This window comes from Euprymna scolopes, chromosome 12 (genome assembly GCF_053919585.1).
Source record: "Euprymna scolopes isolate OS-2025 chromosome 12, ASM5391958v1, whole genome shotgun sequence".
Classification (NCBI taxonomy): domain Eukaryota; kingdom Metazoa; phylum Mollusca; class Cephalopoda; order Sepiida; family Sepiolidae; genus Euprymna; species Euprymna scolopes.
In genome coordinates, this window is record NC_136493.1 from 78,854,552 (window position 1) to 78,870,914 (window position 16,363).

At 34.5% G+C, this 16,363-nt stretch overlaps 1 protein-coding gene across 1 annotated transcript in view; it reads right to left on the reverse strand.

The window, feature by feature from the left end:
• LOC145291072 (zinc finger BED domain-containing protein 5-like) overlaps positions 1-14,184 on the reverse strand; it is a 64,158-nt gene extending 49,974 nt beyond the window's left edge. The window contains exon 1 of the mRNA XM_080136585.1: positions 14,160-14,184. Coding sequence (XP_079992711.1) covers positions 14,160-14,184 — 25 coding nt within the window. The remainder of the gene's footprint in view (positions 1-14,159) is intronic.
• Between the last annotated feature and the right edge of the window lie 2,179 nt (positions 14,185-16,363).

Consider the following 16,363-nt stretch of genomic DNA (forward strand, 5'->3'; position numbering starts at 1 on the left):
GAACTGGAACAAAATGAGGGTCAGAGCGTTTGTGGTTAAATGATAGCAGCTGGTTTTTACAAATATTAAATGAAACAAAATGTTTTTCTACACTGCTTCTGGTGGCATAAGAGAGAATCGAAAAGGTCTTGATCATCATTGCTCTTTGAAATGCCACTGTAGATGGCTGTGTCCTCTGTGAAGATGTCAACAACTAATCTAAGAACATGATTTGGATGATGTTTGATGAATATCAGGAAGAGAGGTGGATTCAGAACGGATCATTGTGGCACACTGGCATTGATACTATTCTTTTAACTTCTGTCCATCAACAACTACTTTAAAGACCTATCCGAGAAAAAAACATTTGATTGTTGAATGGGCATTTCCAGATATTCCTTAGCTACTAAGCCTGCGAAGCTAATCTTTGTTCAAAATCTTATCGAGGGTGCTTAATATGTGAAGAGCTATCACCCTAGAAACGAAGCCCTCGTCAATATATTTACTGATCTTGTGCGATATTATTGTCAGCACGCCAGATGTTAATCGTGTAGGATGAAATCCATATTACTTGTCACTAAGTAGAGTGCTTTTGTTGGGTTATTCGACAACTTCCTGACTTATCATAGATTCGAACAACTAAGTTATAGCGAAAATGAGACTAATGCGTTTGTCTTGAGGTGCAAAAAAACAACTGAGTGGTCAAAAGATCCCAGAAAGGACAGAACGTTAGATATGCAGTTCAAAAAGTTCAAAAAGTCTTGCAAATGTCCATCAGCACCAGGAACGCGCATACATTAAGAAAGAAAATATCAGACAAAACCTACCTTCATCATCAGTTGTTAGAGTGGACTAAACATTATGGACATTAAATACACCACAGACAGGAATGCTTGTAGGCGATTAAACAGAAAGAAGAGTTATTTTCTATGACGGTAGCCTAATCATTGCAGGGACGATAGCTGAAATAGATGAAAACGCTCCTATGAGCAAGTGATACACGGAAACAAATATAGAGCGACCCAGGATTGTCGTTGAATATTCCTTAACACATAGAAATTCGTCGCTAATTGGTTCCTACGAGTTTTGGCGAATAAGAAACAGAATCCTGAACACATTTAACACCTTTATTCTAATCATGGATCAATAAGCCATCTGTGATACCTTCCAAATCTTTTAAAGCAACAAATTCCATGATTGTGAAAATCGTTTAGAGGTCATGTTCGAGTCAGTGCCAATTTCGTACAGAGATATCAGGTTAGATGAGATTTTCTTGAAGGTTGTAATGCAAATTCCTAACGTATCTTCTGCTTTGAAACTTTTCATATTTGAGATTAGAAAATTTGTGAAAGGGGTAAGCTAGAAAACTTTAGACGAAATGAAAAATCACAAAATCCTCTGGGACATGAAGGTGCAATAAACTCCTCCAAGCAAGGAGATTGAATATTAAGAAGAAGGAAAAGTCCGACTAAATTGTAGATTTCGCCGTTCCATCAGATAACAGATGGGGATGAAAGAGATGAAAAACAAAGTAAATACCTGGAACTGAAAAAGATATGCAACACGAAGAGCTTCAATATCGCACCAATAATAGTAGGAACACTACGAACAGTTCCAAAAAATGGAAAATAGCTTGGAGATAGAATCAAAGTGTAAATGGATATTATACAGCAGATACAAATAATAGAAAACAGAACTCGGTTTCGTATATTAGAAACTATTAGAAACTATAAGAAACTATAACAATTTCATTTCCAAGACCAAACATTTATCTCAGTTTTAGGAATAAAACAGTCTCGGTAATACGTATCTTTATTTAAATTGTAAATTGTTTGACTAATTTTTAATTATACAGGGTGGGCCAAAATAAGGGTCCTATCTTTAAATTTGAATAACTTCCACAAAATAAAAGTTAAACTCACCAAACTTTATGTGTGTGTAGACTGACCCTTCCGAGATTTTTTTGAAATAAACAAAACAAATTTTGGCCGAAAAACACTTCTTAAAACTTACATGAATTTATGAATTTTTAAAAATAGGACCCTTATTTTGGCCCACCCTGTACTTATATGTATAGGTCTAGCCATGCTGATGTGTCAAGACCATAAACATATATTTATGTATAATATTATATATATATATATATATATATATATATATATATATATATATATATATATATATATATATATAAGTGAAAGTGTCTGTTTGTCTTTGTGTCTGTCTGTGTACATTTTCCTACGCAATAACTCTTAACTCTGTCAATTTTCAGTCTACAGGCTCGAAATTTGATATACAGCGTACTGAGATTTGGGAAAATCTTTGTAATCCATTTTTGGACAGAAATTTGGCTGTTAAGGGGTCAAAATTTAACGATTTGACCTTTGAGAACTCTACAAAACTTCTCCACCAATTTTGAGTATAAACAATTGAAATTTTAGATATAGGTTCCTTGAACATGTATCTAACTTAATAACTTGATTTGAGCTCAAAACAATAAATGTTAAGCGGTCATAATAGGGGTCAAAGTTTAAAAAAGAATTGACCTCTGTGGTCTCTATCAAATTACTCAGACAATTTCTGGTCTAAACATTTAAAATTTTACATAACAGGTACTCAGAGATAGGGCAAGCTTTCTAATCGGTTTGGGTCGAAAATTTGAGCTACCAATATATAAATGCATGTATGTATGTTTGCATATCTGCCTAAAACTTTCGGCGGAGGCGACGGATTTTAACAAGATTAGTATCGTTTTTAAGCTCGACCTTTCAGACGACAAAATATCGAAAAATTGGCTAAAAACATTAATTTCTTCACCCTCAACTGAGCACTTTTCTACAAGGAGGGGTCGCTTTTTCCACCGATATTTTCGAAAGTCAACCCCTCTTTTCGATTGTCTAGCCTTGATCATCTCCGGTTTTGCGGTGGTCATAAAAGCAAAGACGTCAGGTTATTTCCCGTCTTTTCCTCCTTCGCGATACGGGTTCGATTCTGCCTTTCTACTACCACTTTGCTTTTTTTTGTTTTTGTTTTTTTTGGCTCACCACACACCTCCAAACACCTGGGCAACGCCGGGCTGAAATGCTAGTATATATATACAAGTGAAAGTGTCTGTGTGTCTGTCTTTCTGTGTACGTTTCCCTACACAATAACTCTGTCGATTTTCAGTCTACAGACTCGAAATTTGATATACAGGGTATTGAGATTTGAAAAAATCTTTTTAATCGGTTATCAGCCAGAAATTTGACGATTAAGAGGTCAAAGTTTAACAATTTGACCTTTGAGAACTGTACCAAACTCCTCCGCCAATTTTGGGTCTAAACGCTTGAAATTTTAGATACAGGTTCCTTGTACATGGATCTAACTTAATAACTTGATTTGAGCCCAAAATAATAAATGTTAACGGGTCATAATAGGAGTCAAAGTTAAAAAAAATTGACCGCTTTTTTTTTTGTCAACATACACTTCCAAACACCCGGGCAACGCCGGGCGGAAATGCTAGTATATCTATAAAAGTGAACGTGTCTGTGTGTGTGTCTGTGTGTGTGTCTGTGTACATTTTTCTACGCAATAACTCTTAACTCTGTCAATTTTCAGTCTACAGACTCGAAATTTGATATACAGCGTACTGAGATTTGGGAAAATCTTTGTAATCCGTTTTCGGCAAGAAATTTGGCTGTTTAGTCAAAGTTCAATGATTTGACCTTTGAGAAGTCTACCGAACCCTTCCGCCAATGTTGGGTATAAACAATTGAAATTTTAGTGGTCGTAACAGCAAAGACATCAGGTTTTCCCCTCGTTCTTTTTCTCCTTCGCGGTACGAGTTCAAGCCTGCCTTCCTACTACCACTTTTTTTTTTTGCCCAACACACACCTCCAAACACCCGAGCAACGCCGGGCACCCATGCTAGTATATATATATATATATATATATATATATATATATATATATATATATATATATATATATATATATATATATAAATTGAAAATCAGAAATCTACATGTACAAACGTTTTTCGATAGAATACCTCCAATAAAAAAAGGCGGTAAAATATACTTATTCCGCAGAGTTTCAAAGAATGTAATGTTCTTCTCGTCAGAGGATCGAAACTGATTAGAAGATTATATATATATATATATATATATATATATATATATATATATATATATATATAAAGTCTTTGAAGTTTTTAACATTTGAAACTATACAAAAAATTACTTTTTATCATTCGTTAAAAAAACCCATCTAGTCAGTAAGTCATTTAATCACCTGCAATCACTGCATCAACTCTCTCGAATTTACTATAATACCAATTTTTTTTTTTTTTTCAAGGGATCATCAGTTGTTTACCATGAAACACTGTTTCGGGGATTATATATAATCTTCTAATCAGTTTCAAGCAAACTACACCCACCTCTTATATATATATATATATATATATATATATATATATATATATATATATATATATATATATATATATAGCGCGCGGAGCTAGAATCTGCTGGTTTTAGCACTTTCTGAAACTACATTTTATAATGGTGTTCATGAAATGTATGATTATGCTTGTAAAATCGTTGCATATAGTGTTTGTGTAACATAATTTTTTGTTTAAATTCTGTATAAAATTTGTCAGGGGAAAACAAGAAAGAGGGAAAAGGAAAAGAGGAAAAACAAGAAAAAAAGGAAAAGAAAAATTCCAAACCGGACTGGTTGAATCCAAGATGTGATATTGTCCTTTGTAAATATTATGAATCGAAAGATGTATATATCCGTCTTAGAGTTTTAAAACAGTTGGAAAAAGATGCTGGTGAAGTTGTCGCCATTTTTTTTTAAACTCAAAATCTGTTAAACGTTGAATTTAGATCCATTGTCAAGGAAAACAGCAATAAACACAGAAAGTCAGCACCAAGCTTTCTTCAGCGTTAGACTCCTCGCTTCCATTAGCCGCTTGAGTGAAAAGTGCTGTCATTCTTAAGTAAGTGGGTCGACCGCAGCGGTCAAGTTTTTTGGGAGGGGTATAGCTACAGGGGGCGAATTGGGTTAAAGAGGAAGAGATGGAATGGGACGAAAAGAGAATGAGAGAGGGACTTGAGCATTTTTGTACGTGAGGGGGGAAGTGAGTGTTGCTTATAGAGGGAAGGGAGGAGGATAGATATAAACAATTATGGCTTAGAAATTAGGAAATTTAGAATACCATGTTGATAAAACTAACTTAGTCGGATGAATCTTAAAAAATGGTGTTAATTAAATTAAATATAAGTTGACATTAAAAAGTATAATTTTTTAGAGCAAAAGGGTAAAAGTGAGGATGATCTTTCAGAGCATATCATTCTCTTTATTACGATTAGACGGGATATAGAATTATAAAGTAAGGTAATTCATAGGATTTGAAGATAATTTTAAGATATTAACATTTTAAGTATTCGCAGTGCAGTAGAATCAGTATTTTTAACCAAGCGAATGTTTTTTTTAGAAGAAGGTAAATTTTCTACCAATTGTAATATATTATATGAACTACCGACTAATAAAATTTTTAATTTGCTTATGTAAATTATCATAACTTATACATCCTAATGATACTATAGTGAGCAACTAATATTATAGCTGCTATTTTGATAAATTTTTATGGATGTTTTAATACAGAAGTTAATCTAGATATGAATTACACTAAATTTATAAATCTTGATATTAGATTGGTGCAAAAATAACAGCAAGATGATGATAACAATAATATTAATAATACTGAAAATAAATTCATATATGCTAATTTTGATAACCTGCAATGTGGCAGAAGTAAACATTTCGAGACGGGTTTGAAAAGGTTATGCTGTTAGAGTATATTGGAGTATATTGAAATTGCGCCTTGAAGAATTAGAATAGGTAGAGAATTACATAAGCAGTGAGATATCTACTTGATCGATAGAAGGATCCCACAATTTTTCCAGCAACCTTATCAGCGGATTTGATTTATGTGTTCCATTTAAGATCAGGAGTAAAGGTCAAGCCTAGAAGCTTGTCAAAACATGAAGCCCCCCCCCCAAGATGAGGGCCATTCATTTCAATTGATGTGAGATGGGGATCATAGCGTTGATGTAAAAATAGAAGCTAGGTTTTAGATGCATTAAGAGTAACCAGCCACCTCTTTTCCCATTGTACCAGGTGCTCAAGTTTAGAGGAGAATCAGAGAGTACCTGGTCGTTCACGGTCTTTGATGTGCTACCATAGATAGTAGTGTCGTCAGCATATATATATATATATATATATATATATATATATATATCTCACACAGATATGTATATATATATATATCTCACACAGATGTGTATATATATATATATATCTCATATATATATATATATATATATATATATATATATATATATATCTCACACAGATGTGTGTATATATATCTCTCACATTCTGAAAATCATATATATATATATATATATATATATATATATATATATATATATATATATATATATATATATACAGGGTGACACAAAAGAACGGGCCCCAACTCTAATTAGGCCCGTTTCTTAGTGTTTTGTCCGAATGAAATGAAACTTTGGTCATAACTAGTTTATTATATTCAAAACATCACTTCAAAATAATAGGGTCTTTGGCCTTTTTTCTCCGTTGACTGTAAAATGCTCAGAAAAACAACTGAATGCCCTCTCTTTTTTGGATCACCCTGTATATATATCTTAGAGTTTCATGCCTGTGGAACAGAGAAAGATACAGCAGCATACTCAAAGATATACTGACTGAACTTAAAACAAATTTCCTTATGGAACTTAATAAGAAACATCCGCTTTACTTACGACAAAAATGCTAGTTTTATTTTGGTTTCTTAAATCCCCCCCGCCCATTTTTGCTGATGAGGAGATTATGTTCCAAGGAAAAACCTTTGTCAATTAATGCCAATAATTATTTTCAATTTTAATTAAAATGAACATCGTTTTTGAATTTCCGAAACGATCGTGCACTCAAATTGATTTTGTTTGTTTTTCCTTTTGAAACTGATTGATAATTCACAATTATTAACTTTTTTATTCAATATTAATTTAGCTCTAGGATACATATATCCATTAAGCTTATTATATATCTACAGTACTATGGGCAATGTTATTTTAAAAGTATTAATGCATTTATTAATACATGAAAATAAACTTTGCTCTTTAGATTCCAGGTCTAATTCCCTCTATAAAATATATGTATATTTGCTTTTTCACTGTGAACAAGCCAACAAAAAACAATCAAACAGATAAACAGAATTACGGCTTTATTATAATATATATATATATATATATATATATATATATATATATATATATATATATAATTTATTATTTAAATATTTATACGTGCATAAACTTAAGTTATCTATAGACATGACATGTTTCGAAGTTTCACTTCTCGTCAGTACTGCTAAACTTATCGGGCTCACCACCGCTCGATACGTAGCATGATGTTTTACCATTGGACCACAACAATCTTATGCACGGGTTTTATCGCATTTTAAAACACCCAGCGAGTGAAAGCAAAATACCACAAAATCGCTCATAAAAAAGCAACAATCTTTATATATATATATATATATATATATATATATATATATATATATATATATATATATATATATAAGATTGTTGCTTTATTTCTAAGCGATTCTGTGGTATTTTTCACACACACACACACATACATACACACATACATACACACATGCATAGCATACATATATATATATATACATATATATATATATATATATATATATATATATATATATATAACCATACAGAAACAGCAATTTTCCGTTTCACGCATCTTCAGTGTCGCTAGACATGTTGAATGTTTCAAACTGATTTGAAACATTCAACCATTTGGATTGCAGCCTGATATCTTATCCATGCTTTCTATCACGCTCGCCACAAAACAGGCAGATGTGTTTGTGTTACTTATAGTTATGTGGACATGGTATAATAAAGCGTGCATTAGGGTCGATTTAATCATTGTGCTTTGAATTAAGAATTGATTCGATGTCGGAGATAAGGCGAAATTCCATGCATAAAAACTGCAAACCTTGACCAGCACAACGGAGAGATATGATGCAGTTATTTTGATGTGGCATCGACGTAATGGCTGCTCGATGCTAGGTCGATAATGTCATCCACTGGCGGAGTCGAGATGGCCGTACTGGCCTCCGACATTAGCAATGGGCCAACGCATAGGTCCGGTGCATGCGTGTGCGTGATCTTCGGGCTGGTTCGTGTAGGTGGAGAGAAATAAGATTGTGTGTGTGTGTGTGTGTGCGTGTGTGCGCGCGCGTCTAAGAGAGAGGGGGAAACTGAGAGGTTCTAAGCAATAAGAACAAGATAAATATAATCTCGTATATATGTATATATCTTTTCTAGTATGAGTGCGTTTGTGTCTCATTAGCTAATTTCAAGCTAAAAAAGTAATGATTTTCATTAGTGGTTCATAGGTCTTGGGTTTATGTCGATAGATTACCACTTCCCCCCCCCCAAAAAAAAAACAAATATCTATATCTCGCTGAATAAATCTCCAAAAGTATTCGGCTATATCTATTGAATTTTAAATAAGTATTCTAATATCCTTCATATTTATTTATTTCTAAAGCCAGTTTTATCCTATTTTATTGACCATTATAGCTTTCGAATGAAAACCATCATATCCTAATCTGTTCTGCTGGCCACTTAGGCGAATGCATTATGCGTGTTTCCGAAAAAAAATTGTGTTCGTTTATAGCCATCCTCAGAAAAACTGTTCTGCTGTATAATCGCTATTCAGTGCGATCAAACAAGCAGGTGCACCAAATCGGGACCGAAACTTTACCGGTGAGTTGACCGTTGGTGTTTCTAACACTTAACCACTACGCTAGCGTCCGGCATCTGCTGAATGTAAGCGAAATTTCAATGTAAAATTAATGCAAATGTTGTTAATTGCTGGAGAGATTGAATTGTTTTTACTCAATTCGCAATGCCTATGTTTAAAAAAAACGTCCGATATTAATGTTTGATAAGTGGCAAGATGAAGTGGCAATATATATTTACTAGCAGAGAGATCTGACGTTGCCCGACATTGAATGATGATCAACGAATGTTTCATACTCTCAAATTTTTAATATCATCGAAATCAGTGGAATTGACCATTTTTCCATCAAATCGATTAATTGCCTGCTCGCGGTGCGGTAATAAACCTCACATGCCTCCCCGCAGTGACTTAGTCTATAATACATTGTAGTTTATATTGTACTGTAGATAGTTTATTGGTGTATTTTATAAAAGTATTTAAATGTAAAAGTCAATATCAAGGTTTAATTCTGCTCTAAACAGAAATATTCATTTCGAGCACGCCATTGTCATATCAAAGAACCTACTGTTGATTTTATACGACGAGCTCTTCTGCTTGTGCGGTGATAATGGCTTGAATTTGACTTTAACAAGAAAACGCCAAGTATCATGGTTCAGGTGTGCTTTAAACAGAAACATTCATTTCGAACACGCCTCTTCGTACCAAAGAACCTACTGTTGATTTTATATGCTGAGCCTTTCTGTTTCTGTGATGATAAAATTTCTCATGCACTTGTGATGTTAGACTGTATATTGGTTGAAATCGCTTGTTCCTTATTTCATCGGATTTTTTTCAATTATTGATTCTCGATTTCATCGAAGATCTTCCGATACAAAACCTATTTAAGAACACTGCCAGACACATAAAGTACATAAAGAACATTGCCAGACACATAAAGTACATTTGTGTGAAATTTTATAAAAACCGAACCAGCTTTGGTGAGGTTTATAGGGAACGAACTCACACGCCCATGCACACATGGTTCTTTTAAATAAAATAATAGACAGAAGATGTGGTCAAACTGTAGCAGCGGGGAGGTATTGGTATTCTTTTAATTTGGCGGTTGTTTATTGGCCTAAGTTTTCGCTTTGATCTGAAGTAATATTATATCCTCATCGCTGTTACTTTCCTATCTTAGGTTTTTATGGTTGTTTTTCTTTTCTGGTGGCGACTTCATTATCTGTTTATTTTATTGATAAGATTTATTTATTTATGTTAATGATAAATAGAGTATATATCAGCCCTGTCCTCCATTGAGCATTCTTTAATAATCAGGCGGATTTCAATATATTTACATCTAGGAAACCAATCTATACAAATTATATATATATATATATATATATATATATATATATATTGAGAGAGAGAGAGAGAGAGAGAGAGAGAGAGAGAGAGAGAGAAAACACACACATATATGATACACACAGAAAAAACTGTGAACAACGTTAATTTCGGTTTACGAGCGTTTCTCCATTGCTGATATCTGATGAAAATTCACCCTAGGCCCGTCACGGCAGCAAAACATCCGATGAAACTTGAGGGGGGGGGTTGCATTTGATTTATTAACTGTTCTTTATCGTTGCTGAATAAATTTTGATATTAAAAAAATATGATTATAACCACAGACAAAATTTCTCAATATCAAAATTTTAAAAATCAAACGCTTTGTCTAAACACTATTGGTCATTGAAGGGCAGTAATTGTAGGCCAAAACATGATCAGTCCTATGAAAATCCAACACTTCTAACAAGTTAAACAACGATCTAACCTATGCTCGGAGGAGAGAGTTAGAATTTATAAGACATTAATATAATAAGGAGTGGTTGAATTTCGTGTACGGAAACAAATTCTAATAAGCGTCTCTTCAAATTGGTATCGTACTAGGCACGTAGCTTCATAATTATACTTGTATATTCAAGTTATAGGACTTACGGTGGAGTCACCACTTATAGGAAATGTGGTTCGGTAAGATAACCACCTTGTAATTGGGATTTATCAATTCTTAGGACCTGGGTTGCATGTGCTGCAACTTTTTGGAAGTCGAAAGTGTGAGTGCATCCGCGAGATCATTAAAGGTAAATTTAGTAAGTTCGCCAATTAATAGAACGGTTTCACCAATTCACATCCTTACATAAAAAAATAAAAATGAAACCGGAAAATAATGACACTCGACAAAGAACACGAAGTCTCTGTATTAGCATGAAATAAACATCATTTATTTACGTGTTAGGAATATTAGTTTAAATTGTTTAAATAAACAGCATGTTAGCAATATTAGTTTAAATAAACAGCATGTTATAAACAGCATTAAGTAAACAGCATGTTAAGAATATCAGTTATAATTGTTCCAACATAAGTGTTTTCTTGTGTGGAATGTTCATAATAGAAGATTAGCAAAGTGAGAATGTTGTGAGATTTACACGAGGTTTGAAATTACTGATTTTTTTTATGATCAGAGTGCCACACGTGGTCTCAAAGTTATTGTGGTTGTTTTCTGAGAGAAACAGTCCATAAATCATATAAGCGAATGCATGTGTCGGTTCATAGCGTAAGAACAGTATTTCGAAATAAGATTATTTAATGGAAGATTCAAATTCTCATTCGATGTGGTAACTTTCCATGATGGGAATTAAAGTTCATGTGCATTGTGTGTAATATCAGGACCTGGGGTTTTAACGTCTGTCAGTGATGGAGTTGTTCTGAACATGTGCTGTTCTTGAGAAATCGAAGAGAAAACTAACTTGCAAATCTTTAAATACGAGCCTTCTCGAACAATCCAGCCTGGTCACTGTATTTCTGCGCGAGGGAGCGTAACATAGTTCCTTTTGTTTAATGTACGCGTGTGGTCGCATCACGACGTCATGTACATTCTTCATACGTGTGGGCGTTGAAACGGTGATCTCTATGAAATGTTCCTGCCGGGGATTTATTCCGGCTGAGCATAGCGATTGCTAATCCAAGTTAAATATCCCCAACAAGACGTATAATAAAGCTGGGGATATTTTGACACGGGTGTTATTGTACGTAGTACATATATGTGCGTATGTGCGTAAGAGCGTTATCTATGCGCGAGTGTTCCCGTATATAAATATATATTTACCAAAACAGCCATAAATTTTTTCTCTGTAAAGAAAAAGATTTTTTTTGTTCTTATAACGATAAATGTTAGTAAAATTATAGCCCAAAAAGAATATTTTTGAAAAGTTATGTATTGCATCTATAATTCCTTAAGTGTGTACGTACTAAGCAGAGTTGTGGAGTCGGAAAGTATAAGGGCCAACTCCGACTCCTCGAGTTCCAAGAGTCCCGACTTCGACTCTAGCTTTCACAATTCCAAGGTATCAAATCCTAGTTCCGTATTTTCACTTCTTGCGATATTCAATATATCTATTGATTCTTTGGGGATTAAACATAGCAGATCTATATACTTTATTATGAGTTTGACTTCTTCCAATTAGCAATAAGTAGAATGAATAAGTATAATTACATAATGAAACATGTGGGATATAAAACAACCATTTTAGTGTAAGAGGATAGCATTAACAGGGGAAAAACTGGGAACAATGTCAATTTGGATTTACGAGCGTTTTTCCATTGCCAATATTCAATGAAAATCCTGAAACGTACTCTAGGCCTGTCACGTTCAGCGCATTCAGTTCTTTAGATATATATGTGTGTGTGTGTGTGTGTGTGTGTGTGTGTGTGTGTGTGTGTGTGTGTGTGTGTGTGTGTGTGTGTGTGTGTGTGTTTTAATGTTCTTCCTTTGAAGATTGTAACGCTGGGTATGGGGCAGCCAAACAAGCTGCCAACATTGCCCTGCTTTTTATTGAAACCAACCGAGAGCTCTTTTTAGTATCCTCGTTGTTCCCTTAAGTGCAATTGTATGGATCTCTTTCGCACTTGGTTCACCAGGAATATTAGTTAGATACGACTTCAAGTTCTTCTTCATAAGCTCTGTGGCACCTATAATAACTGGTATGATTGATATCTCTCAAAGATTCCAGTTTCTTTTCATATCATACATGAGACCTTGATATTTGGTCTGTTTTTCCCTTTCAGCTCTGTTCAGACCTCCATCATTAGGAACAATCACTTCAACCAAGGTTACAGATCTTTCTGACTTATTCCATATAACTAAACAACAGGTTTTACAGCAGCATTTTCAAAGTAGGTGGCTGTAGGGATTATATAGTCGTAATGTATGGTATATAAGTCATTTCCAACTGTTCTTTCAGGTTGATGTTCCCAGGATTTGTTGCTACATTGGATTTTAATTCTTTACAGATGGCCCAGTGGAGGTACTTACATACTCCATCATGTCTCGTCATGTCACAAGAACCTTGCAACTTGATACCAAATGACTCCCACTTTCTAATTCCGTGTGGCAAAATCTGCATTTGTTGTCATTAGTAAGACCTGCCATCTTCTTGAATGCATTGGTCATCAATCCCTGGTCTGGAGCAACCATTATAACCCTTTCCTGATTCGTGGTGAAGGGCTCCCTTCTTGAGCCAGTCCAAGGAACCTTCTTTGTCTATGTATTCCTGAGAGAGTTCCCCAATAAAAATACTTTGCACGCTGATGTTGGTCCCACTCTTCAAAGCTCCTCTTTTGGAAGGTTTCGGTATATTTCTGCCGGCTCTTTCTTGCTATTTCTGTGGCAGGCTTGTTTAGTGTTTCAGTCTCATCTGTGAGACAGCTCTGACCAAAATGTTTGGCCAGCTGTGTGTGTGACTATGTAGAGGGATGTGTAAGTACATACATGTGGATAATAGAAATACTGGTAAGATTTGGCGCCTCCAAACAGACTTGTAAAGTCACCATTCTGTTATCTGAAGTAGGAGAGCCTATCATCACAAAAATAAGATCAATGGTTAACGCCTGCCGTAAAGAAGGTAGCCTCTCTTTACCATGCTAGACACTTCTCTTGTCTGCCAATACTCAATATCTCTATAAACCTATCATGTGTACGGAATATTATTATCACATTTGGGCTGATGAACCAACGACTAACTTCTTCATCTTTGACAAGATGCAAAAAAAGTGTATAACTTAATAGCTCCCGCACTGTCTGCCAAGCTCCAATCTATGTTGTATGGTCGCAGTGTTGGATCCATGTGCATGTTTTACAAGTACTTACACGGAATATGCTCCGATGAACTTACTGCATTAATATCCCTTCTAAAGTAAATGCGCCGACCCGTCCGACTAGCAGAAAATCCCATACCTTCACGACAGACGTCCCTAAATACCGGACGATTTCCTACTCCTATAGCTTCTTTCGTCAGACTACTTACCTTTAGAATTCTTTTTCTGACCCATGTTTTTCCGATAGTGCCAATATGCATAAATTTAAATATAACTGTACAAATATATTGTTGCCACCTCCGAATGTATGTTGACCCCCTATAAATTTGGCTTTTATCACAGTAGTCCCTTATCCTTCAGTGGCAATATGATTTGTTTCGAGGCCAACGAAAGTTAACAAGAGGAAAGCAACTCTTAAATCAAATAAACGCCCGTATTCTCATGCCCCTCATTACCCGGAATAAATGGTTTAAAAAAAGGATATGAATTGTTTTATCATTTTTTTTTTCAGCAGTGTAACTAAATGTTTATTTAGTCCAACAATTCCGCAGTGTGTGGAAAGAATAAATTATAACTAGGGCTGTGACAACAGCATATTCTTTTCATTGTTTTAACTCTTGAGTATATATCCGTTAATATCTTATATGTTTTTATATAGACGGGTGTGGTTCTCGGTTGATTAAGTGTGGCTAACTGTGTCGGATATATACCCGAAAGTCAAAAGAATTAAAAGAATATTCTCTTGTCATAGCCCTGATTATAACCTAAAAGATTACATAGTATTTTTGGAGAGTTTTCCGGATAACTTTATAAAAAATGACTTTCTGACTATATTGAGATCTATAAACGAAGAGACGAAGAAAACCGGTTAATTTCTGACAATTTTATTCTACTTCTGAAGCTAACCTCTACTTGCATGAGAACCGGATCCACTTTAAATTAGAGAACTGCTGTTATATCTAAGCAGGTTTCACTCGTGACATTTTTTCTTGCTTTTACAATGTACAAAACCGACGTCACAATCAAGTGAGAGTGATTAAGTATTTTCTTTTCAACATCCGTTTTACACAGAAGATACGTTAATAGTCTCTCTCTGCTGCATCGATATCCATCTAAATTGCAATGTGTAAAAACAAAATATTTTTTCTACTTAAATGACGTGTGAGAGTCGGCGCCAACAAAAGACCTTGAAGTGTCAAGTAGATTGGTCTTGAAATTTCTGTGGTCAGTGGACGCAAACAGCTGACCTGTTCGGGTTAAGTGAAGGGACAGCAAAATTTCCTCGTTCATCGCCTCCAATAATTTCTGCTAATCTCTATATCGTTATAAGGAGAAATGTGCTTGATCACATTTAACGTTGTCTCCTTCTTCCTAGACCCCGAATCGGAAGATGTTGCTGCAGAAATAATGACGTCAAAAACAAGAAACGATTTTAACACTCTATTTTATAATTAGTCAACTATATGGCCCCAACCGGGGGAGCAAAAGCGTAACCTATGCGCAATTCGATCGTCAAGTCTGTTTTGATTTTTTTTTTTTTTTTTTCAATCTTCTCTCGGTTGAGGGTGTATGTTTGCAATTGATTTTGACACATTCCTCGGTCAGCATACTTCAAAATGAAAACGAAACAATGGTTACAATTTACATTTAAGTCTCAACCTTGCAATTATAACAACAAACATAGTCGCATTCCAAACGCGACGTCTATCCCCACCTATCTCCATCCCGTTATCCTCTATGCTATAATAATCAATCACTATCATGTTTTTATCATTCTAGGTTAATGTCGTTATTCTCTTCCTATTCTCATAAATTAAAATTTATCCCAACTATTTTTAAATAATCCTCTTTATGCCAAATGACTTATAAACTAATACCGTTAATCATAGTGTCATACCTCCTCTCATTTTCATTATCAATCAAAAGGGTGGGTGACCAGTATATCCACTCTGATCCTTCCAATAGTAACTACTCATCAATCCTTCAAAGGAGCTTACTCCTACAAAGAAAAAGTTCTAAATCCTCCATAAATTTTTAAAATCACAAGCAAAAAAAAAAATATCATGATTCCCAACTCATTCAATTCCAATTTCCGCCATTTTTTTTCTTTTTTTTTTTTTTTGCCTAGGGAGCATGTAATAAGATTTTCTCTTGATTTTCTTTCCAAACAGTTTGCTCATTCTGCACGAAATACGACAAGAAATAAACTATTAAAAATAAGTAACAACAGAAAACATACATTGGAGAACCACACGTCAATCATTCAACGGATTCAAATGATACTTAATGCTACAGATGATGCTTGTGTAGTATAATGGAATTTCAAATAAATGCATTTCAGATAACAAACTAAAATACTATCGTTGTGTCGTATCGAAATTAGTATCAATTCCAAAAATTAGGAAACCTGATC